General features: G+C 40.6%; 1 protein-coding gene across 1 annotated transcript in view; it reads right to left on the bottom strand.

The window, feature by feature from the left end:
• The window catches only part of TPX2 (TPX2, microtubule-associated), a 53,878-nt gene that overhangs the window by 4,231 nt on the left and 25,617 nt on the right, over nucleotides 1–24,030 (bottom strand). Inside the window, exons 6-11 of the mRNA XM_006860773.1 lie at nucleotides 23,893–24,025; nucleotides 8,641–8,736; nucleotides 6,847–7,023; nucleotides 6,223–6,369; nucleotides 2,029–2,140; nucleotides 1,147–1,334 (exon numbers count right to left, since the gene is read on the bottom strand). Coding sequence (XP_006860835.1) covers nucleotides 1,147–1,334; nucleotides 2,029–2,140; nucleotides 6,223–6,369; nucleotides 6,847–7,023; nucleotides 8,641–8,736; nucleotides 23,893–24,025 — 853 coding nt within the window. The remainder of the gene's footprint in view (nucleotides 1–1,146; nucleotides 1,335–2,028; nucleotides 2,141–6,222; nucleotides 6,370–6,846; nucleotides 7,024–8,640; nucleotides 8,737–23,892; nucleotides 24,026–24,030) is intronic.

Raw genomic sequence — 24,030 nt, forward strand, 5'->3', positions numbered from 1 at the left:
CCAAAACACCGGTGGTATAGCCCTCAGAATCACAGCAACTCAATCCACCACAGCACGACAGACAGACGAGTGGTGGCCGTTGTTGTTGTTAAGTGTTGTCAAGTCAGTTCCAACTCATAGCAACCCTATATAGGGTGTCCAAGGAGCAGCTGGTAAACTTGAACCACCGACCTTGCAATCTAGCAAATTAGCCCGCAGTGCCACACATTTCACCTAATAGCCAAGCATTAAACCACTGTGCTATCAGGGCTCCTTATCCACCATGTTGTTGTTAAAGTGCTGTCGAGTTGGTTCCAACTCATAGTAACCCTGTATATGAGTTTTCAAGGAGTGGCTGGTGAGTTCAATTTAAAATGACCTTACAGTGTAGCACATTAACCCACAACGCCACAGCAGGGCTCTTTATCCACTATAATGCCAAGGAATTTGGGCCAAGAATTAAAAAGAAAACACAAATGCAGTCACCATATAACCCCCATGTCCTTCCTACTAGGTCTTCTTGTCTAAAACACATAAGTTGGAACAGAAAGCAGATTGGAAGATGGTAGCTAACAGGTATGGGGTTTCTCTGTGAGTGATGAAAATGCTCTAAAACTTCTTGTGGTGAAGGATGCACACATATGTGAATATATTAAATCTATTATGCTGTATATTTTAATTGGGTTAAATGATACGATATGTAAATTATGCATCTGTGAAACTGTTTTTTGTTTTGTTTTGCTAAAGATCATTCTGTATTCCAGTAGGAAATGATGAGAGAATAAATAAATTAAAATAGGAACAACAGTCCTAAAAAACACATCACTGTGCACAAGTATACCAAATGATAGCCTCCTTATAAAAATTCTGTCGGAACTTAACATCAAAGATAAATGTAGTCTGTGAACACTTGGCTTGTTCTTATCTCAAGAACGCTGTGCATTTTGTAACTTGTAAGTTGGTGACATGTGTTTAGTCGATATTTGGATCACAATGGCTACATCTTTAGTCTTGTTCCCGGTCTCCTATCTTGGTCTGTGTGTCTGTTACCCCTTGCCCTGCTATGCCACTGTAGGCCGCCTCAGATCCTTTCTGGAACTAGGCAAGTTACCGGTACAGAAGAACAGACACAGTGTGGGCCAGTTAGCGCACATGCTGGTAGGTTACCAGTTCTTTCCGTAGCTGGGCAAGTTCCTCCTTCTTCTGCTCTTCCTCTCGTTGTCTGACCTCCTCCAATTGCTGGATTTTCTGGGCTTCTACCTCAGCCATTTTCTTCTCTAGCTCCTGCCGCTCCTGGGCTCTCTTCTCAGTGGCCAGCTGAAATGGTTCCTGAACTAGAGAACCAGCAAGGCCATCTGAATACAAAAGAAAGAGACTGTTGGTACACAAGCAGGACACACATAAAATTAGTCCCCACAGATCTAGCAAGTTGTACAGATGTGCATGGCAGCAGAGAGGCTGAGCTCTGAAAGATCCACTGGGAGAAAGGGGGGCGGGGTCTAAACCATACATGCCGAGGATGTGAATTTTAAGATTGGACAGACCCTCGAAAATCCTCTACTGTAATTAGAAGATATCCAAGGCCTACCGAAGTTAAAAGTAACTTGCTCAAAATAAAAACTACATAGTGATTATTACAGGCACCGAAGAATTTTAACTTTCTGACACCCCAGTCAGTGCTTAAGGAATCAAATGTTTTGTATCTAAGGCTTGCTTCAGTGATTAACTCCAGAAATACCTTCTGGCGCTCCTTCTCTCACTTACTTGCTACTCTAGGGTTAGGTAAAGCCTACAACTGTTATTGAAATGCTAGTTGCCTCTCCAAAGGCTCCTGTTATATGAATCTGGCTCCAATACATTTCTATAACTCAACATTGCTGCTGTGTTCAACAAAGGCAACATACTAGTTCCAGGGGAAGAAAGACTACAATCCTCTGAAGTTAGATGCTCTGGTTGGCACAGCACTGTAATAACACAACTAAGTCCCAGGCACTCCTGTGGGAAGTCTGTCACTTTACCCCATCGCTCCAAGTTTACATAGAACAATACCAGCAACTGTTTTTTTCTCTTTCTTGGGTACAAAGGGCTCCTGGGAGATGACAGTGTTCGGACGAGCCTTGAAGCAGGCTGCTTCTTTCTGCTGTTTCAGTTCTTCCGCCAACTACAAGAAAGACAGTCTGTCAGATACATCATTTTCCATGACTACCAACGCAAGTTCTAATGTTTCTAAACGGCTTCATCAATAAAAACAGATGACACAGAAAAATAAAAAAAAATAAAAATAAGAGCAGATGATTTCATGTAGTCCTCAGTTATAATAAACCCTCTAACACAAACCATATATTGAATAGATCTGACTGACAACATCGGAACCCACTGAAAGCTAGAAAGAATCTTTAAGGTACTTTTGAGACTTATCTTTAATCACAAAACAACAACAACTAGACATTAAGGTCCCCGGATGTAATTCATTTAGGAACTATACAATATCACCTATAAAGTATTCTTCCCACCAAAATATTATGTAACCAGAATGTAATCAAGTCTCTAGATCTAACTGTCCATTCATAGATAATATTGAGGGTAGAGACACATGTCAAAACACTACCATGGGAATGCGATCAGCAAATTCCATGTTGTAGAAAATGTACAGGACAAACAATCCAGTTTATTTGACAAATAAGATACAAGGAGGGAACCTAGAGGTTAAAAAGGATTCAGAGATTTATCAGACAAATGCATTATAAGGCCCTTGTTTGGATTCTGATTTGTACAATTCAACAGTTGCTTACACAGAGATTACGGATATTTCAATGCTGAATATTAGATATTAAGAAATTACTGCTCATTTTAAAAGTATGATAATAGTATTGTGTTTATTTAAAGTCCTTCTCTTTAAAGACACATGCTGAAGTACTCTTGTATGAAATGAGATATCCTATGTAGGTAGAAGTATCTAGTATAGGGATAAGTAGGCAAAGCACAGATGAAATAAGATCTTTCACGTTTTGATAATTTGTAGAACCAGGGGATGGTACCATGGGAGGTCAGTACATGATTCCTCTTTACTTTTATCTACACTTGGAAAACTTAAAACAGTTTTTCTTATGGAAAAGAGCCCACATAGAGACTCTATGTTTCAGTCTTTGAGAGAGACTGACTGCTATTTCAAACAACAGTCCAAAGGTCTGCTGGAGAACATGTCAGCTGATGGCGTCCCTTCAATCATTTAGCAATCACAGCTCCTGGGCTTTTAGAGGGGTGGCTTCCTACAAAGATGACGCTAGAGACCTTTTTGGGCAGAGTACAAGGTAAGAAACTTACTGGCCTGAATACTGTCCCCACAAAATTCATACCCACTTGGAATCTCAGCATGTGACCTTATCTGGAGATAACATCTGCTGATGTAATTAGTTCCGGTGAAGTAGATTAAAATGGGTTCTATGTCTAGTATGACTGGCATCTTTATGTAAGGAAACAGGAGAACACACACAGACAGAAATGATGTAATGATGGAAGAAGAAGGGGTCAAAGTGTCTACAAATTAGAGAATGCAAAGTTTTCCAGCAACCATTAAGAAGCTAAGAAGAAGTTCTGGAAGAGACTCTTCCCTTGGGCTTTCAGGGAGAGCACGGCCTTAAAGTACCTTGGTTTCCGAGTGTGAGAGAATAAATGTCTGTTGTTTTAAGTCGCGCAGTAATTTATTAGGGTCACCCTAGCAAACGAATCCAGTGATAATGTAAAAACAGTGACAAAATTAGGAACTTGAGAACATTTTTTCTCAAGTCAGAATTAGACTTCAATTAGACCAGTCAACAGTAAATGGGTTTTAATCACCTATCATCCATAAACAAAACAAAACAAAACAAAAAGTATACCATGTTGAGAAGACTGAAAATCTATTCTCATCATATGGTTTCTTATGAAAGCACCAACATTTAATGAACAACTCTAACAGATGGGCTCAATGGATCTTTAAAGATAAGGAGAGCTTTGTGTACACCCTACCCTTGAGGTCTAACAGAAGTTATACAAACAGACATATGCACAACTGTTCCCAATAGTAAAAAGATGGAAACAGCCCATCAGTAGATGAATATGTAAGCATAATGTGGTACTACTCAGTGATAAAGACAAATGAGTCCCCAAAACATCTTACTATTTGGATGAGCTCGGAGGACGTTAAATTGAACAAAATAAGACAATCACACGCACACACAACAAAAAGCCCACAAATCTTGTGTGCTCACTTTTATGAAATGCCATAAAAAAGGTAACTCCACAGAAACTAATGATCTTTAGTGGTTGGGGGTGCAGGAGGAAGCATTCTCTAGTCACTTTTTGGTTTTAGAAACAGAGAAGGTCGTATCAAATATAGGCAACATTCGTAATAGCAAAACCGATGTGGTGTCAATTAGTTTACATAGGAAAAAGGGATACATTGGCAAATGCTAGGTTGTGTATGATTTTTCAACAATACCACCCACCTAAAAAGTAGGGGGGAGGTGTACAGATACTAATTAATAGTAATTATACATAATATTGTTTTTAAAGTTTATATTTGGCCTCCCCGAGTGTTGAGTATTAAAAGCTTACAAGCAGCCATCTAAGACACAACTGTTGATCTTTATTCGTCTGGAACAAAAGAGAAAGAAGTCCAACAGTCAGAGAAGGAACTTGGACTACAGGAGGAATGGGCTACATGAAGCACTGCCTGCTTCACCTTGAGATATGAACTAGACAGATGAATCCAATCAAAAGGGAGAAAAATGTGGACATACCTTTAAATCTTAAGGACTCCAGACTTACTGAACCTATAGAGGTCGGAAGAGTACCTGACACCATGACCCCGAGTTGCTTGAACTTGAACTGAAACCACTAGGCAAAGTCACCTTTAAGTAAACAGCCTAGCCCAAAGAGTAAAGATTGTCACCCTTGAGTATCACATTTCTGAAAAGATTATCTTAAAAGACCAAGAGGACCCTGGTGGCACTGTAGGATAAATACCAGATTGTTTTGCTGTTATAATTATTAGGTGCCATAAAGTAGGTACCGACTCAGGGCAACCCTACGCACAGCAGAATGAAACTGGTAGCGTAGTGGTTACGAATCGGGCTGCGAACCTTAAGGTCAGCGGTTCGAAACTACCAGCCGCTCCGCGGGAGAAAGATGAGGTTTTCTACTCCCGTAAAGATTTACACCCTCGGAAACCCTGTACAGGGTCGCTATGGGTCGGACCCGACTCGATGGCACTTAACAACAACAACAACAACAACATAAAGTAGGTACCGACTCAGGGCAACCCTACGCACAGCAGAATGAAACACTGCCAAGTCCTGTGCCAACCTCACAATCATTGCTACATTTGAGCCCATTGCTGCTGCCACTGTGCCAGTCCATTTTCTTGGGGGTCTTCCTCTTTTTCTTCGACCCTCCACTTTACCAAACATGTTAACTGAACAACCGCAAAGTTGACAGTTTACACCAAACAACTGCTCTGCGAGAGAGAAATGAGGCTGTCTGCTCCAGTAAGACTGACAGCCTTGGACTGCCATCCAGGGTTTTTCTAAGTCAGAATTAACTCACTGGCAGTGAGGGTGGTTTAGTTCACAAAGGGTCAACAGCTATTTTAAAGCACAAATGAGAAGGTTGGGGGTAGTGGAACCAACTAAAGCAAATGCAAAGAGTGTAACCAAGGCCACGGACCATTATGTCTAAAAACTGGGGAAGGGGTTTTGTTGCTTATGCTTTCATAAAAAAAAAACAAATAAGGACTTGGGGGGAAATCCACAATACTGTTATTATACCCAAGAAATAAAATAAATAGCAATGTCTTAATATTAACAAATACTCAGCAAAGAAACCAGTCCTCACATTTCTCAAGCAATTACGTAGAGTAGGGAGTCAGCAAACTTTGGCCTATACACCAAACTGGCTTGTGGTATGTTTTGTATAGTCCTAGAGCTAATTAGAGTCTTTACATTTTAAAAGGTTGAAAACAAACACATACATACCCCAACATGACAGAGACCATATGTGTAACCTATAAAATTCAAAATATTTATTTACCAGGTGGCTGTTATAGAGAGAAAATATGCAGACCCCTTATTTAGAATAGGAATCCTTAAAATAATCCAGTATGTTAGGTCCCAGATGAATTTCCCACGTAATGGGTCTGCCTGTTCTTACACATGAACCAACTAGCCATACATCAACAGTTTGGCTGCTCCCACCATTGCCCACCTGATGCTTCCAAGTCTGCATCTTCAGAGCACCTCTCTTGTCAGTCTCCAAACAGAAAGGTTCGATCTGAGTTGCTGTTTTCACCTTCTTTTCTGGCAAGTTAATGGTGTCAAAATGGGGCAAAGGAAGTGCTTTGAACTTGGGCATCTAATTGCAAAGAAGATAAAAGATTTAAGATTAAGACCCCTCTAGCCAGAAAACAATAGCTGCTTCAAAATATTTGGATGAATATGAAAAACAGGACAGGCCAGTTACTTCTCAAAGCAGCGTGGTCTAACAGGGAGAGCCATGGGCTCCTCCCAACTGTGCCAATAACTGGCAGGGTGATCGTGGGCAAGTCACTTACCTTCCTGTGCCAAAACAACTATTAAAGTAACTTACATTATTTTATACTTCATAGAGTTCTTAAACATATCAAAAAAAGTCAGTGATTTATAGTTAAAAGTGGCACATAAAAGATTATCTCTGAGGGACCAAAGAGTAGTATACACTACTGTTAACCACAAAGTTGGTGATTCAAACACAACAGCTGCTCCTCAGAAACCCTAGATAGAGTAACTGTGAGTCGGAACTGACTTGAAAGCACTTAACACCAATAACACCTGCAGAAATGGCAACACCTACCTCCCCTTTCTGCAGTTCTTTTATCTTCTTCTCTTTCAGTAGTTGACGTTCTTTATCCCGAGAATCAAAGGAGAAAGGGCATACTTCTATTGTTCTTGCCTCTGGAATTTGGGGCTTAAAAGGTACCCCAAAATGTGGCACAGGCTGTGCTTTTATTACTACTGCCTCCTCCTCTTCCTGTGGGAAAAACTCTATTTTAGAAACACGACTCCTTGTGCTAGCCCACAATATCAAAATGCAGAGCCAAAGGGCATTATCATTACATGAGGCACGTTGTTAATTAGGTGGAGTAGCTTCCTTTTTTTTATCAAAGACAGATACTACCTGTCACCAAGCACCTCACAGGGGCAAGACCCATCAGGTCACCACAAAAGCATTTTGGTAAAGAACATAATTACTCTTAAAGGATCTAAAGTTTTTCACTGGAAAGTTGCAAAATATATGAGCTGAAACCATGAAAGAACAGAAGGAAGGTACTATAGCCTCTTGATAAGCCAGCCTCCAGACTCCACTAAAGCATGTGACCCAGAGAGAATGGTTGCCAAACCCAGAATAGGACTAAGTAAATTCTTTGGGTTCAAGCTAGTAACATAAGATTACCATGTATTATAGTTTCAAATGAAACTATCAAAAGGCTTCAGAGATCTGCTATAAAATGACCCTAACGCTAGATATTTATACATAAAATGGGTGTTGTAACAAGAAACTAGCCTGATCAATGGCAATTTAAGTATTCCAGTTCCATGAACGAGGCCTACTGCTGCAGCCTTGGTTTAATGGAAATAGGAAAAGGCAGCCACTACTGAAACAATGATTTGGTATTTTCCATGTACTTAGTCTGTAAATAACACAATGTTTTCTGTTCTGTCTTTTCTTTGTAACCCCTATGCCTATCCTTTCCCTTACCTTCGTGCACTGATTAGGACCCTAAGTACAATATTAAAGCAGAATGGTAACAACATCTTCTCATTTCCTCAGAAAACTTTCAATACTTTACCATACACAATGTCTGCAATAGCTTTTTGTTTTTAATAAATACTCTTTATCAAAGTATCTATGATGATGTAAAGAAAATTTTTTCAATCGATAACACATTTCTTTAGAAAAGGAAATAAGGATGAATTACTAGAAAATTTAAAGGAAAAAAGAGATATTAATTGAAAGTCCAAACTTCATTTCTAGATTCAACAGATACAGAACAACTCTGTCAAACACAAGTTATAAACCTTCTACTACTCTCAATTTCCGTACTTAGCTCATTGCAAACCAAGCAGCAGTTTCAAAGCAGGCACCAGGCTGTGGGGCCTGTTTTCTCTAGCAGATATTGCTTTTTAGCTTCCTAAGAAAGGATTGGTAAGAGTACATTAGACAATGTATCAAAAATAATTTCCTAATTTTGGTGATCACATTAGAGTTATATAGAGGAATATTCTTATTTATGTGACAAGCATATTTATGTGACAGTCATTAAGCTGGCACTACAGTTAACTGCTACGAGCACAGCAACTTTTGATTCATGTTACAAAGGCTGATTTCCAATGCTACAGCAATGGACAAGTCTCCAATGCCTAACCGCTCCTTACTGTTCCGATGTCATCAAAAGTCAGAAGAGTCACACCTATGACAACTAATTTTCTCTTGGAGGAGCAAATAAATGCTGATTCGTATTCATTCTTACAGACAGCTCTAGACAAGGGTGGTTGTCTTTGCATTCCATTAAGTCTAAAATAAGTAATGTTTAGGTTTATTATATAGAAGGAAAAAGAAACCCCTCACTCCCAGAGAATCAATCACCTCTTCTTCTTTGGTGAACACTCGAACTCTGTTCTTCAAAGAAAAGGCTGGGGACTTGGGGATGGTGATCGGAAGCACCTTCTTTTCAGGAACACCCTGGGAGGAGAAAGCAACTCAGTTAAACATCCCAAAACAATTCTCACTAGACTGTAAATTCTTTGTGAGGAAATTATACACTGAGGTGTCACAGGCACACACATTTGTATGTATGTGTGCTGGTGTGTACATGCATTTATCTATTATTAAAGGAATGAACAAGCAACCTTGTTTTATTAGATTAGATAAAACCATTCTTGGAAAGTAAGTGCGTTCATTAGGAATGAAATTCAAAAGGATAGTATTTCAATATTTGTTGTTAATCTGACAAAGACAGGCATGGATAGATTATCACAACAGAAAAGCTGCAAATAACAAAGACACAGAGTTTTGTACTTTTGGTAAAAATATAATTCACCAAAACCTTTTTTTTGTATTTTTGAAAAATACACTGTAAAAGAGAACAAACAATAGCAATATTTTATTGCTCCTGTTCCCTTCTATACTCTAATCCTCAAAAACAAATCAATGTACCTAAAATGAGAATAGATTCTGCCATTTTCTTTAAATCTAATTCAGTCTATGGTGAGAATAGACACTCAAAACCACTATCCTCAAAAGGAAAATGGCAAAACTGAGCAAAGAGCTAATTCTATATACCTTTATCAAAAATTAGCAAAGTACAGGCAGTTCATAAATATATACAAAGGGATCAATTGTATTAAGTTTTAAAAAATACAAGTAAAACAAGATATTTTTTTCACCTACATGAGTAATGTTTTAAAAAAAAAGTGTAAGGAGAAGTGGGCACCCACATACAACTGGGCAAAGGTACAGAGTATAAACTGGTACCGCCTTTTGGGAATAGGTCACTAACTTTTTAAATGGTCGCACCCTTATACCCAACTAACACTTCTAATATTTGATCTCCCCACGCACTGTCAGTTAGTCTATTATGGATGTCAGAAGAGACTAAAATTTGCTCTTGAACATAAGACTAGCTATAGAGAATGAAAGAAGTGATGACGTAAAAAGAGCAGAACAGAAAATTTCAAAAAACAGTTCAAGAAGATAAATATAATGACATGTGCAAAGAACTGGAGTTAGAGAACCAAAAGGGAAGAACACACTCAGCATTTCTCAAGCTGAAAGAACTAAAGAAAACATGCAAGCCTCAACTTACAATAATGAAGGCTTCTAAAAAAAAATGTAAGGAGTTCTAGGAGCTCTGGTAGCATAGTGGTTACGAATCAGGCTGCTACTCTCACGGTCAGCCATTCGAAACTATCAGCTGTTCCGCAGCAGAAAGATGAGGCTTTCTGCTCCCATAAAGTTTTATAGCCTCAGAAACCCTGTACAGGGTCACTATGACTCGGAACCGACTCCATGGCACATAACAACAACATGGGCAAAATTGGAGTCATGGTGTGGTGCTGCAAGAGAAGCACTGGACCACAGGTCAGTTTGAACCACAAGGTTGGCAGTTCTAACCTACCAGCTGCTCGTTGGAAAGCTTAAAACGGGTCACTAGGAGTTGGAACCGACTCAAAAGCACTGAACAACAACATGGGCAAAAGAATTAACGATATAAGAAGCATCCAAAGAAAATGGACAGAATATACAACCACTGTACCAAAAAGAACTGGTCAGAAGACAAGAAGCAATGGTACTGAAAGAAGAAGTCCATGCTGCACTGAAGGCAATGATGAGAAGCAAGGTTATAGGAATTGATGGAATACCAACTGAAATGTTCCAACAAACTGATGCAAAGCTGGAGGTACTCACTAGTCTATGCCAAGACATTTGGAAGACAGCTACCTGGCCAACCAGCTGGAATAAATCCGTATTTCTGTCCATTTCAAAGAAAGTTGGCCCAACAGAATATGGAAGTAGTTGTCAATAAATCAAACAAAGGAATGCATTAGGCCACTCTGATGCAAAAGAACTCTTTAAAGTGTGAATGAGAATTTCACTATGAGGACTAAGGTGCACCTCACCCAAGTCATGGTGTTTTCAATGGCCTCAATTGCAAGCACAAGTTGGACAGTCAATAAGATGGAGAAGGACTGATGCATTTGAATTACTGTGTTGGCAAAGAATATTGAAAGTACCACAGACTGCCAGTAGAATAAACAAATCTGTCCTGGAAGAAGTACAGCCAGAATGCTCCTTAGAAGCAAGAATGGTGAGACTTTGTCTCACATACTTTGGACCCATTATAAGGAGAGGACCAGCCTCTGAAAAAGGACATCATGCTTGATAAAGCAGGTCAATGAAAGAGAGGAAGCCCCCCAATGAGATGGCTTGACACAGTGGCTACAACAATGGGTTCAAATATAACAATTAGGAGGCTGACACAGGACCAGGCAGCATTTCGTTCTGTTGTGCGTGGGGTTGTTATGAGTTGGAGCCAACTCAATGGAACCTAAGAATAGTATTGGATCTATAGTCTAGGTTTCCTTTGGTTTTGTTTTTTAACCAACATTCTCAAAAAGAGTAAAATATAAAAAATAATTCAATTGTCTACCAAGAAAGAAATGGCTAAATCCTTTCTTAACCTGTGATATATACACATAATCGAATACTATAGAGTTGTTAGGTACCACTAAGTGGGTTCCAATTCATAATGACCGCATGCCCAGTCCTGCACCATCCGCACAGTCGTTACTAGGTTTGAGCCCACTGTCGCAGCCACTGCGTCAGTTCATCTCACTGAAGTGTTCCTCTTTTACACTGACCATCTACTTTTCCAATTATGATGTCTTTTCTCCATGAACTGATCCCTCCTGATAACACGAGACAAAGTCTCATCATCCTAATTTCTAAGACGCATTCGGCCATACTTCTTCCAAGGCAGATTTAGTCATTCTTGTGACAGTCCATTCAATATTCTGTGTTAACAGCATAATTCATAGACACCAATTCTTCTTCCTTATTCACTGTCCAGTTTTCACATGCATAGGAGAAAACTGAAAATACCATGGCTTTCATCAGATTCACCTTAGTCTTTAAAATAGTATCTTTGTTTTTTAACACTTTAAAGATTTGGCCAATGCAAGGCATCGTTTGATTTTTTGACTGCTGCTTTCATGGGTGTTGACGGCAGATCCAACTAAAATTAAATCCTTGATAATCAGTAAAAAGAATACAATAAATCATCATTTGCGACAGAGAACCATGTCCTTAGCATGGGGGGAGGACAAGTTGCTAGACAGGAGGACATGTTTGTTTTTCTGTGTGTTTTTAAAAGGTGTATATATACTTCTTGTTAACTGCCATTGAGTTGGTTCCAACCTGAAGCAACCCTGTGTAGGGTTTTCAAAGAGCAGCTGGTAGGTTTGAACTGCCGACCTAGTGGTTCTCAGCCCAGTGCTTATCATATAGTACCACATCACAAGTACATATATACCTTGTGGTCAAGTGCCGTTGAGTTGGTTCCGACCCATAGCAACCCTGTATAGGGTTTCCTAGGAGCAGTTGGTGAGCTTAAACCGTCAACTTTTCGGTTCAAACTGACTTTGCAGTCCAGCACATTAGCTCACAATGCCACACCAGGACTCCATATATATATACACACTTCTTGTTGTTAAGTGCCGTCAAGTCGGTTCTGACCCATAGCGACCCTGTGTAGATGCGGTTTCCGAGGAGCAGCTAGTGAGCTTGAACCACTGACCTTGCAGTTCAAACCTACTTTTGTAGTCCAGTGCATTAACCCACAGCACTACACCAGGACTCCATATATACACTAGGATGGTTATAATTAGAAAAACGAAACCCAGTAATATGTGTTGGCAAGAATGTGAAAAATTGGAATCTCATACATTGCTGACAGGAATATCAAATGGCGCAGCTGCTATAAAAAAAAGTCTGACAATTCCTCAAAAAGTGATGCACATGGATGGTCAGAGTTCAACCAGAAGAAGAAAGAAGAGGAAAATAAGAGTAATCTGATAATATTCGATGAACTTGACCTATACCAATGGATGCAGTAGCTCAAAAGAGGGAACAAATCCTTACAGCAAGAATCATTACCACCCCCTCCATACAGAGTAGACAAGAATGGGCAACTTGGACATTGGCTACCCAAAATGGGGGGGGTGAGGGGGTTGGCTACAAAGGCAAGAAGTAACTGGCTTACAAGCTTTCAAGAGGGAACCTAGAGCCATAGGGCCAGAAGGAAGTCAGAATCTCCGGTGAGTAGTATCCAATCTGTCTAGGCGGGGCTGATGAAACGCAACGCAGATGGGTCTCTTATGATACAATAGTGAATAATTGTTATCAGGACTGATTGTGAGGGTTGGAAATGTAAAAGTAGATGTTTTATAGCAAGGAAGGGAGTGATTAACTTTCCAGTCCAGGAGCGGAGGTCCCTAGGACCACTAACGGAGAAGAGCGGAGTGTGAGACCCTATCCAGAGAAGCAGTGATGCCTGACATGGAGGTAGAGATGATGACGTGGAGAGATGGAGCAGCTGGGGACTTTAGATCCAGAGGGGGAGAGGGATTGTGTGCTGAAGACCGGGGGTAGAGGGGGGAGGCTTACAGTGTATACCCTTTGGTTGGTTGATGATGCCTGGAGGGGATTGTAACCATGGCAATGAAATGATATACTAAAGAATGAATGTAAAACTAATGTTCTCCCATGTAAACTATCACATAGTTCACAATGTTGTTGTTGTTGTTGTCAGGTGCCATCGAGTCGGAACCGACCCACAGCGACCCCATGCACAGCAGAACGAAACAATGCTCGATCCTGGGCCAACCTCACCACCGCCACCACCCCCGAGTCCATCAATGATGCCACCTGGCCGATCCATCTCGTTGGAGGTCTTCCTCTTTTTCTCTGACCCTCCACCCCACCCAGCATGACATCCTTCTCCAACGATTGTTTCCTCCGGACTACATGTCCAAAGTAGGAGAGACGAAGCTTAGCCATCCTGGCCTCCAAGGAGCACTCTGGCTGCACTTCTTCCAAAACAGATCTATTGGTTCTTTTGGCAGTCCATGGCACCCTCAGTATTCTCCTCCAACACCACAACTCAAAGGCATCAATTCTTCTACGATCCTCTTTATTCACTGTCCAGCTTTCGCATCCATATGAGGCTATTGAAAACACAATGGCCTGGGTCAGGCGCACCCTAGTCCTCAAGCTGACATCTCTGCTCTTCAATACTTTAAAAAGTTCCTGTGCAGCAGATTTGCCCAGTGCAATACGTCGTCTGATCTCTTGACTGCTACTTCCGCGAGTGTTGACAGTTGATCCAAGAAGAATGAAGTCCTTGACAACTTCAATCCTTTCTCCATTGATAAGAATGTTGTTTATTGGTCCAGTGGTGAGGATTTTTGTTTTCTTAAACAAAAATAGTTCACAATAAAACATTAAAAAAAAAAATGACGCGCAGAACAACTTTGTTGTTGATGTGGGAGATCAAGTCAATTCTGACATATAGCGACCTGAATGGACAGAGTAGAATTTCCCCATAGGGTTCCTAGGCTTTCATCTTCACAGGAGCAGACTCAGCTCTTCTCTTCATGGAGCCATTGGGCCGACAGTCCATTTAAAAACGACTCCAATGATTGGCTGAGGGTAAAGCTGAGCACTCAAGTGGTGGGAACTCCAAGACTCGGTCACTCTTCAGATCTGGAACGGAACTCACCCCCATGGCTCAATTTTCAGCCAAGCAGTAGATAAGACACAGGGGGAGTGACACCACTAGTGAGGTGTACATACCATAGGATATGGTCAGCCACTCAATATCCAAAGGGCAACAGTTACCCAAGGACCAAGTTCACCAGGGGTGGGAAAGGAGGAATCAGAACAAGAAGCACAAAGCAGAAGTGGGATAAGTGTTGTTACACTGAGGGAATTGCAAGCAATGAGACAAAACAAAGCAAGGAAGCTTGGCTGAATGTAACACTGAAGATCTGCTCTGCAAACCTTCACTCAATTCACAATAAAAAGTTTTTAAAATGAAGGTTAAAATGGCAATATTTTACCACAATAATTTTGTAAAGTACATGTAATTAATCTTTCTAGATTTCATTTTCCATGCTTAGAACACCAAACTGTTAATTCTTGTATCTCTTTACAAGGGTGGATTAAGAAAGGATTTAGATTTTCCATATTCCATCTTTCTAATAAAAGTGTTACTATGAAGGCTTTTCCTTAATGAGCTCAAAGAATTGCTAAGACTTCAAATGACCAGATTGACTTATGTATATCATATTGTATGCATAATTCAAAACTAATATATTTTATGCTAGACCTGGGGGACTCAGGAGACACCAAGGTCAATTGACATAACATAGTTCACAAAGACAGCGTTCTACATCCTACTCTGGCGAGCAGCATCTGGGATATTAAAAGTTTATGAGCAGCCGTCTAAGGTACAGCTACTGGTTTCTCCGTGTGCAGAAAAAAGAAAGGTTATGAGAACTGAAGATGCTTGGAATCATTTAGTCCAACGGACTAATGGAACATGTGAACATCAATCTCCATGTCTCTGAGACCAGAAGAACTAGATGAAGTTAATGATGCTCTGAAAGGGATCACAGTAGAAGGTCCTAGATAGAGCATCAGATAATGTACAACAAAATTCAAAAAAGCAAAAAAAAGACCGGGCTTACTGGTCAGAAAGAGACTGGAGGAACCTAAGACTATGGCCCTTGACCATCCTTCTGGTGTGGAAAGGAACTCACCCTCACTGCCATAGGTATATAGCGGGAACAATAATAGTATGTATATACGGTATGCTCACCATGCAACAGTCAACCATTCAAAATGAAAAGGGCAACATTTACCTAAGGACAAAGCTGAGAAGGGATGGCAAGGTGGGTGGAATGCAAACAGGGAGGAACTGTTGTTACACGGAGAGGACTGCAGTCATTGAGATGAAACAAAGCGATGCTCTGTAAACCTCCCTCAATTCACAATAAAAAGTTGTTAAAAAAAAAAAACATTTTGGAAAGTTGTTCCATAAACATTTTCTGATTCTCATAGCATTTATACTCTTAGCACGAATCTGGAATAATGCTAACTGGCTGTTTAGATTCAAGTGTATGACCAAACCAGCTTTATTTTTAAGAAACAAAAATGAAAACCACCATCACACCCTGGCCTCAATAACTCCTTGTTGGTTACACACACTGGTAAGGGATTACACAGTCTGCTATAAAAGTTCTTACGCTCTTGAACATAACATTCCATGAACATAGTACAACATAGCATAGGAGACCTTGTAATCAGTGAAAAAATCCATGAAATGGAGTTTCCAGTAATGCTTACCACTACTTAACAACAAAAATCTGTTTTATACCACATCCTGGACAGATAGACACCAGGCTCTTGCTGGAATGCATTCCAGGCATGTGCAAGTGGGAAGACTACTGGGTCAGGCAGGAGTCAGGGGACCCCTTGTAGCCTAGCTCTGCTTCCAGCCTACAGAGTGTTGCGCAAATCTCGGCCATGATATTTCTCATAAAATAAATTGAAATAAGTACCTGCGGGCTCATTAGCTCTAATATCATCCCTCTTTATCTTTTTCTCTTCTTACTGTATCCATTCAGCAGAGATCTTCCATAAAAGAGATATTTATAATCAGATGGAGAAAAGGCAAAGTTGATTTATGAAAACTCACCCACATCCTACCACTTGTACTGCAACCAAACCTAATTGGGAAATCAATTAGAAATTTTGTTGTGAGTCACTGAGTCAGTGCCTGTATAGTTTTTCAGAGAGCAGCTGGAGGGTTTGAACAGCTCACCTTGCAGTTACCAGCCAAGTGCTTATCCTACAGCACCACACCAGGGCTAATAAAGAAAAGGAAATTGGTTCCTAAAAACGTAGGCCTTTAGTTTTGCTTTTAAATTGTTTGAATGATAAGCTCCACGAAGCAAGGATATTTTGTTATTTGTACTTCTTTGTATTCTCCATAGCACCTATAGACAACCTTGTAGTAAGGGTACAATGAACATATGCTGATTAATGTTACTGTACTTATCTGTACCCAAATCCATCTGCTGTACCAGACTGTGAGGCCTGAGAGAACAAATCCACGTCTTACTCCATTTCATAAATCCCAGGGCTGGTGTTTTCAACTTGTCCTGTCACTCACTCAGTATCGAATGTTGGAGTGTCTGTGCCATGACCGTCACTATGCTAGATGAGGAGATACAGAGGGAAAATGTACACATACATGGGCCCTGCTCTCAGGGTAGAGTAACAAATCAAAGCCTTCCTGAGTTTCATCAGTGCTCTGAAGAAACGCTGCAGAAGACAATGGAGCCAAAGGGTAATAGGGAGGGGGGCTTCCTTCTGATGGAAAGTATCTCTGAGGAGGAGATGTATGGTTAGAAGTGGGCACTGTTGGTGGATATATGACACATTAAGCAAAAGAAGCCCAAAATGCAGGACGGGAATATCAGGGGAGGCCTAAGGCAGTTGGCAGGCCTATCCCACAACAGTTAGAAAATGACCATGAAGCAAGCTCTCAGGGAATACAAGGGAAGGGGCAGCCTGCTAGTCATCTCTAGAATATTTCTGCTAAATCTACTCACCACCTTCACTGCTACCACATACCCATCTCTGTGGTGCCCCAGCTGTCTGTTAGATGTTGGTAACTAAGTTCCCGTTTCACACCCTCATCACTCCATCTCTGCCTCACGGCCCATTGCTGCCCAAGTCCATCTCTTATAGGTCCCACTGTCCCCTGGTCATCTCTGAACCACAAGTGGGAAAGCACAGGCACAGTAATGATGTGGGGAAGCAGAGCTGCAGCACTGGAGGACATGGCTGGGAACAACAGAGGTAGACAGATAAACAGGACTCAGGGTCTTCAGAGACCCAGGTTCAAATCCTAGTCTGCCACTAACTGTAAAGGTTTGTTTCTGTAGAAGTCAAGAGTCGCAGTAAGATGATTAGAAATGTTAGTAGAGAGAGCTTCAAATAACCAGCATCAAACTCAAATCTGTATTCACCAAAATAAACAGTGATAATGGCGTTGTAGGGATGAATAACAGCGATGATGGGCTCAAATCCTGATATTAGCTATCTCTTAGTTATGTTTTTTTTTTTATCTGAAAAGCAGAGATGATAGTCTCCCACTTTGAATTGTTATGAAATATCACTAATCTAAAATAAAGCACTCTCAGTACAACATAAGCACCAATAAAATGATGAGATGATGAGTCATTACTATTAACACCTGATTGCTTACTATGTGGTTAGGATCTACAGCAAGTGCATAACCACACATCTCCCTATCAACCAGTGTGCACCTTATGAGCCAACACTACATGGGTGGAGCCAGTTGTGGTATTAGTGAATTAACTGATAGGACTCTTCTAATCAGAGTTTTATTAACTCCAATCACATGACTGGGTGAGACCGTATATATAGGGTGTCTGGGACTAATGCACGGCTTGGTAGGTTTTGCCAATCTACTGGGTTTAAAATGAGCCATATTACAAGCAGGGACAGAGCACCTCATGACCATCAGGAGAGAAGAGCCATGAGCAAAGTACACCTTTTGGACCCCATATTCCTGAGCACCAGTGACAGAGACATGGAGAGACAGAAAAGCAGGATTCTAGGCCCACTGAAAAAGAGAGACTGAGTGCCTTTGGGCAGAAAGCTGGTTTGCACCGTTGGGCATTTATCCACAGAGCTTAAAACACTCGGCAGAGCTTAAAACAGAGGCCAAGTGGCTGAGAAACTGCAAACTAGACAGTTGTGTGGTACAGCTGAGAAGAGGTGCTCCGACCAGAGAACTGCTGTATCCTGAGTTGTTTCTGATCCTGAATTGTACCCTGTTAATCTCCTTAATATATCCCAAGATCATGAGTATTGTCTGTGGGTTCTGTGCGGCCACTACAATGAATGATCAAACCCAATAGAGAAGCAGAGAATGCTGTGAAAGGGATGGTTGGTGTTAGAATTGATCAAAAAGGCTGGAGGGTGGAGGCAAATTTGGCCTCTGTTTCACAGGAATTAGCCTTGGGCTGATGGTGGTAATTGTCTTCCTCACCCCAGTGAAGTCAAAGGAGGGGAGACACTGTCACCATGCCATTTATTCACCAAGAATTTATTTATGTGACAAGATCCCCAGAGGATTCTGATGATCAGTAAGATGTAGCAAACACTTTCCTACAGCATACATCAATTCAATCACACCTTACTTACATATTTACTTAGTGCTTCACTGATGACATGTTTACCAAGAATCCTCAACAAGGCAGAATCTGGTATAGTGCTTTCCTAAGATTTTAGAGTATCTATCTAACTGATTCTTTATGAAGCCTAGCTACCTTTCCCCACTTAGAACTTTACTCTAGCATTTCCAGACCATTAACTGCCAAACCAATTCCCTCTATCAATGTTTACCAAAAGATGGAATTCAAGCATGACTGGTAATATGAAAGAAGGTGTTAACTAGTAAGTAGATGTTTTTAAATATTAACTAATCATGGGCAAGAAATTTCTACTTTAGCTCTCTCCTGCTCAGCACAACCAGGGCTCATAGACCCTAAAAGCATATTAAGCATGTAGCTGTCACAAAACCATTGGATGCTGGACAAGCTGACTAGTGTGATTGTTCCTCATCTATCCATCAGTCTCCACAAGCTAAGAGAAGGCCTCCCATTGATCATTTTTTAAAGGAATAGACTTAAGTATGTCCTGACAGTAGATGAAGTTAAAAAGATCTGTATGTAGCAGTTCATTAAGATTGATGGAAAGGTTAGAACTGATATAACCTATATGCTGGTTTTATATGGACGTCATCAGCATTGACAAACCAGAGAGAAATTCCATCTGATCTATGACACAGAGGGTCGATTTGCTGTTCATCGTATTATACCTGAGGAGGTGAAGTACAAGTAGTGCAAACTAAGAAAGATCTTAGTGGGAACAAAAGGACTCCCTGGTAACCCATGATGCTCACACCATACACTACCCTGATCCCCTCCATCAAGATGAATGACACTACATATCAAGGTGAATGATACTATTAAGACTAATTTGGGACTAAAAAGAGTAGGATATATTTATATATCTCACAAACATATAAGAGTTTGAAAAAGGATGTTTATACATGAGTATCTACCTTTCCTGCAAACACAACTATGAATGTGGAGGCATATACAACAGGAAAAATGATTAAAAACAAAAAAACTCCTTAGATATTACCCACCATCTTAAGGCAATGCTGGGCCTAAGGGCTCATGACCATAGTTTCAGGGTGTCCCATGCTCAAGTGGCGTAATATAGTCTATAAAGACAATGTTCTACAGCCTACTTAGGTGAGTATCATCTGGGAGCTTGACACTTCATGAGTGGCTGTCTAAGGTACAGCTATTGGTCTCTTCATGTACAGAAGAAAGAAGAAGGATGAGAACTAAAGATGCTTGGAATCAATTAGTTCAATGGAGCAGGTGATCATCAGCCTCCATGACTCTGAAACTAGACATTACCTGGCTACCACTAGCAACTGCTCTGAAAGGGATCACATTAGAGGGTCCTGGATAGAAAGGGATAAAATGTAGAATAAAACTCAAAACAAAAAAAAGTAAATCAGTTTACTATTCAGAAAAAGACTGGAGGAACCTGAGACTATAATCCTCAATCACCCTTCAGGTCTGGAAAGAAACTCACCTCGTGGCCCAACTTTCAGCCAGGCAGCAGGTAGGTTTATAGTGGGGAACAACAACACTAGTAAGGTATGCTCCCCATGGAATTTTCCTAAGGATAAAGTTGAGAAGGAATGGGAAGGTAAATGCAAACAGGAACACCACAGGTGGGACACAAGATAACTGTTATTCCAAGAAGGGGATTGTAATCATTGAGATGAAATACAGTATATGATTTGTTAATGACCTGTCTGTAAACCTTCATTAATTCACAATAAAAAAATTGGAAAAAAATTAGCTATGATTGTCATTATTATTCATGGCAAGAAGGGCTAATTTTCCATTTACATAGTGATGGTGTAAAGGTGATGTTCTTCCATGTAAACTAGCACTCAGTTCACAATAAAAACTTAAAAACAAAAAAGTTCTAGTTAAAATTACTTTAAATTTTTACCTATAAAGGCATAAAGTGGCTGGCCTACAAGTTTTCAAGAGTGTGCTTAGTTTCAAAGCAAGGAGGGTCAGATAGAATCTCCAAAGAATAACTGTCCTCTTTTCTAGACAGGTCTGGTGAAAGGGGATGGGGGAAGATGGGGATAGGATTCTTTTGATTCAATAGTAATTATTATTACTAATTGCAATTGTCATAACTGTAAATGTAGATGTGTAACAAAAGGGGGGAGTAGTTAATCTTTCATTTCAGGAACAGAGGACCTAGGACCATCAAGAGGAAAGAGTATGAGTGGAGCATAGGATCCTAACCAGAGAAGCAGCAAAACCAGAGACAGAAGCAGAGGTGATGGCATGGAGAGATAGAGCAGCTGCGGAATCTAGACCCACAGAATGAGAAAGGCTGTGTGCCGGCAAGCCAGAGGCTGGCTTGCAAAATGTGCACCTTGGTTATTTAAATGAATATATATATTCTGCCTGTTTTGTGTATATCAAAAAAAAAAAAAAAAAAAAAAGAGACACAAATACTGTTAACCGATGGTGCATGGAGGGAATTGCAATCACTGCAATGAAACAAAATATGATTGGTTAAGTGCAAAACTGATGATCTGCCCTGTAAACTATCACTCAACTTACAATAGAAGCTTTTTTTTTTTTTAATTACTTTTAAATTTAAGTTAGTTGAGATTTAAAAAATAGTTCATGTCTGTTCTGCTGTATGGCAGAGGAACAAGGATATAGTAAAACTGCAGAGTCACACAGTCACTAGATTCCAAAAAGAAAGAGAGAACCCTACTTAGAAAAGCGGTGATAGCACAGACAGTGTCAGAGACAGAGCAGCTGCAAGGGACAGAGTAAGGCTGCAGGCAGGAGTCTGGCTTGCAGACTGTGCCGTTTAAATGAACATATGTTTTGTTTTGTATATGTGCATCATATATTTTTGATATGCTCATTTGTGAAATATAAGCTGTAAATGGAAACCACAGGAATGAAGCAGGATAACTGTTGTTGCTGGGAGGGGACTGTAATCATTGAGATGAAACAAAATATATGATTTGTTGAATGCATAAGCCAATGATCTTGTCTATAAACCTTTACTCAATTCACAATAAAATGTTTAAAAAGTTAAATTAAAAAAAAAAAATAGAAACCAAAACTGTAGGTTATTTTATCCTTAAAAACAATAAGGTGATCAAATCAAGAGCCTGAAGAAACAGATAGTATTAAAGAAAGGTGCATAGGACTGTCAGCAGGAGGGGTACTAGATAGATGCACTACATGCACCCTCTACAACATGGACCCTCTACAACAAAGATTGTTGTTGTTGTTATGTGCCATGGAGTCGGTTCTAACTCATAGGGACCCTGTACAGTGTTTCCAGGGCTGCAAATCTTTACAGGAGCAGAAAGCCTCATCTTTCTCCCGCGGAACAGCTGGTAGTTTCGAACTGCTGACCCTGAGATTAGCAGCCTGATTCGTAACCACTATGCTACCAGAGCTCCTTACAACAAAGATATGAGACAAAATTAAACAGACACAGATGAAAATTCTGATACCCTGAACTTCAGAAGAAAGATCAGAAAGAGGGATATAGTGTTTGGTGCAAGGTAAGGCCCAGTGAGAGAGGAGACTGGTGAACACAGCTGGCCAGACGTGGTTCCACCATCTTGTGAGCAGTTTTGGCAGCAGATACAGTAGATTCCCGCAGATGCCAGAAAAGGTAGGATTTCTTCTTTTTCCCCACACTCTTCTGGTGACTAGAAATGTGGCCAGCTCTAACCCTCATCCATCCCCCATACAGATCCTGCTCTCCAGAAGTTCAGAACCACATGGTTGGGAGCCACGCCAGGGTGAACTAGCTGTGTTGACTTTAATGTACCACTTTGGTACCTGGATTCAGGTGGGCTTGGCTCCAGACCTACAAAATCCACAGATCCACCAGACCAGCATTTAACCAGTCACCTTGACCCCCAGCTGCTCTGTGGTTCTAACAGACACTAAAACCAGTTCCATCAAGGACTGTCACAAACTACTTCCAGAATGAATGCCCTGAACATAGATAATACTAAGGCTAACAGAAACTCCATCTAGGGCCAGGAACTCTGCTGTCACATCCCTTCCACATCCACTCTGTGAGCTCCCTGTACTGCAGAAGGCTTCCTCTCCCCCACCGCCCACTTCCCCCCCATAGATTTCAGGATCCCCTCTGGGTCCAACAACTGCACTGTTTGTTTTAACAACTATAGCAACCTCACAATGCCCAGAGAATACACACAATTTTAGCTCACATGAAGAAACAAGAGAGATGACTAGAGGAAAATTAAAAAGTTTGATAAAGGAAAGAAGTGTAAATTGCTTCAATTTGAGGAACTTGACCTATACTTATGGATGTAGTAACTCAAATTACCAACTGAGAAAGAAGGAGTCTTCACATCAAAAATCAATCCTATCCCCTCTGCATACAGGGTTGATAGGGATGGGCAACTTAGACATTGTCTACCTAAAATGCGGGGTGCGGGGTGCGGGGGGGGAATTCAATAGAGAATAATTGTTATCAGCAAAGACAGTCCAAATTGCAACTGTTACAATTATAAAAGTAGAAGTTATGTAACAAAAGGAGCGAAGTAGTTTATCTTACAGTCCAGGACCATCAAGGGAGAAGAGCATGAGCACAGAATATGGGACCCTATCCAGAGAAGCAGGGACATCAGAGTTAGAGGCAGAGATGAGGACATGAAGAGGAAAAGCAGCAGAAGACTGTAGACTCATGGAAAAAGAAAGGCTGTGTGCTGGTGGCCAGAAAACAGGCTTGCAGAATGTGCCCTTTGGTGGTTTATTCCTAAGTGTTCCCCCACATAGTGTTCCCTGAACCTGGAATCGGAAACAAACTAATTCCTCTTTTGAACTCCTACCATACTTTTAATTGTCATCTGTCTCACAACACTTCAATTTCATTTTATATTATTTACATGTTGTTTCCTTTAACAAACAAGTTTCCTGAGAGTGAAATCCACTTTTAATATGTCTCCTTCTCACCTACAGCTCGAATATTATGCCTTGGGGCTCCTCACACATTTGTGAATGGATGGATGGTCAGATACAGAGCACTTCTGCCAGCCTGCAGAGCCTCAACCATTCTTACCACAACATCTTCCAAGATCTTGGTAGGACACGGTCTGGAATGAAATTCAAAGTGTTCTTCCTCTGATTTCTTCTTTGACTCTCGCTCCTGGATTCTTTTCTCAATTTCCAAGTCAAACCCAATAGGCTGAGTAGGTGG

Source organism: Chrysochloris asiatica, unplaced genomic scaffold, assembly GCF_000296735.1.
Source record: "Chrysochloris asiatica unplaced genomic scaffold, ChrAsi1.0 scaffold00039, whole genome shotgun sequence".
Lineage (NCBI taxonomy): Eukaryota > Metazoa > Chordata > Mammalia > Afrosoricida > Chrysochloridae > Chrysochloris > Chrysochloris asiatica.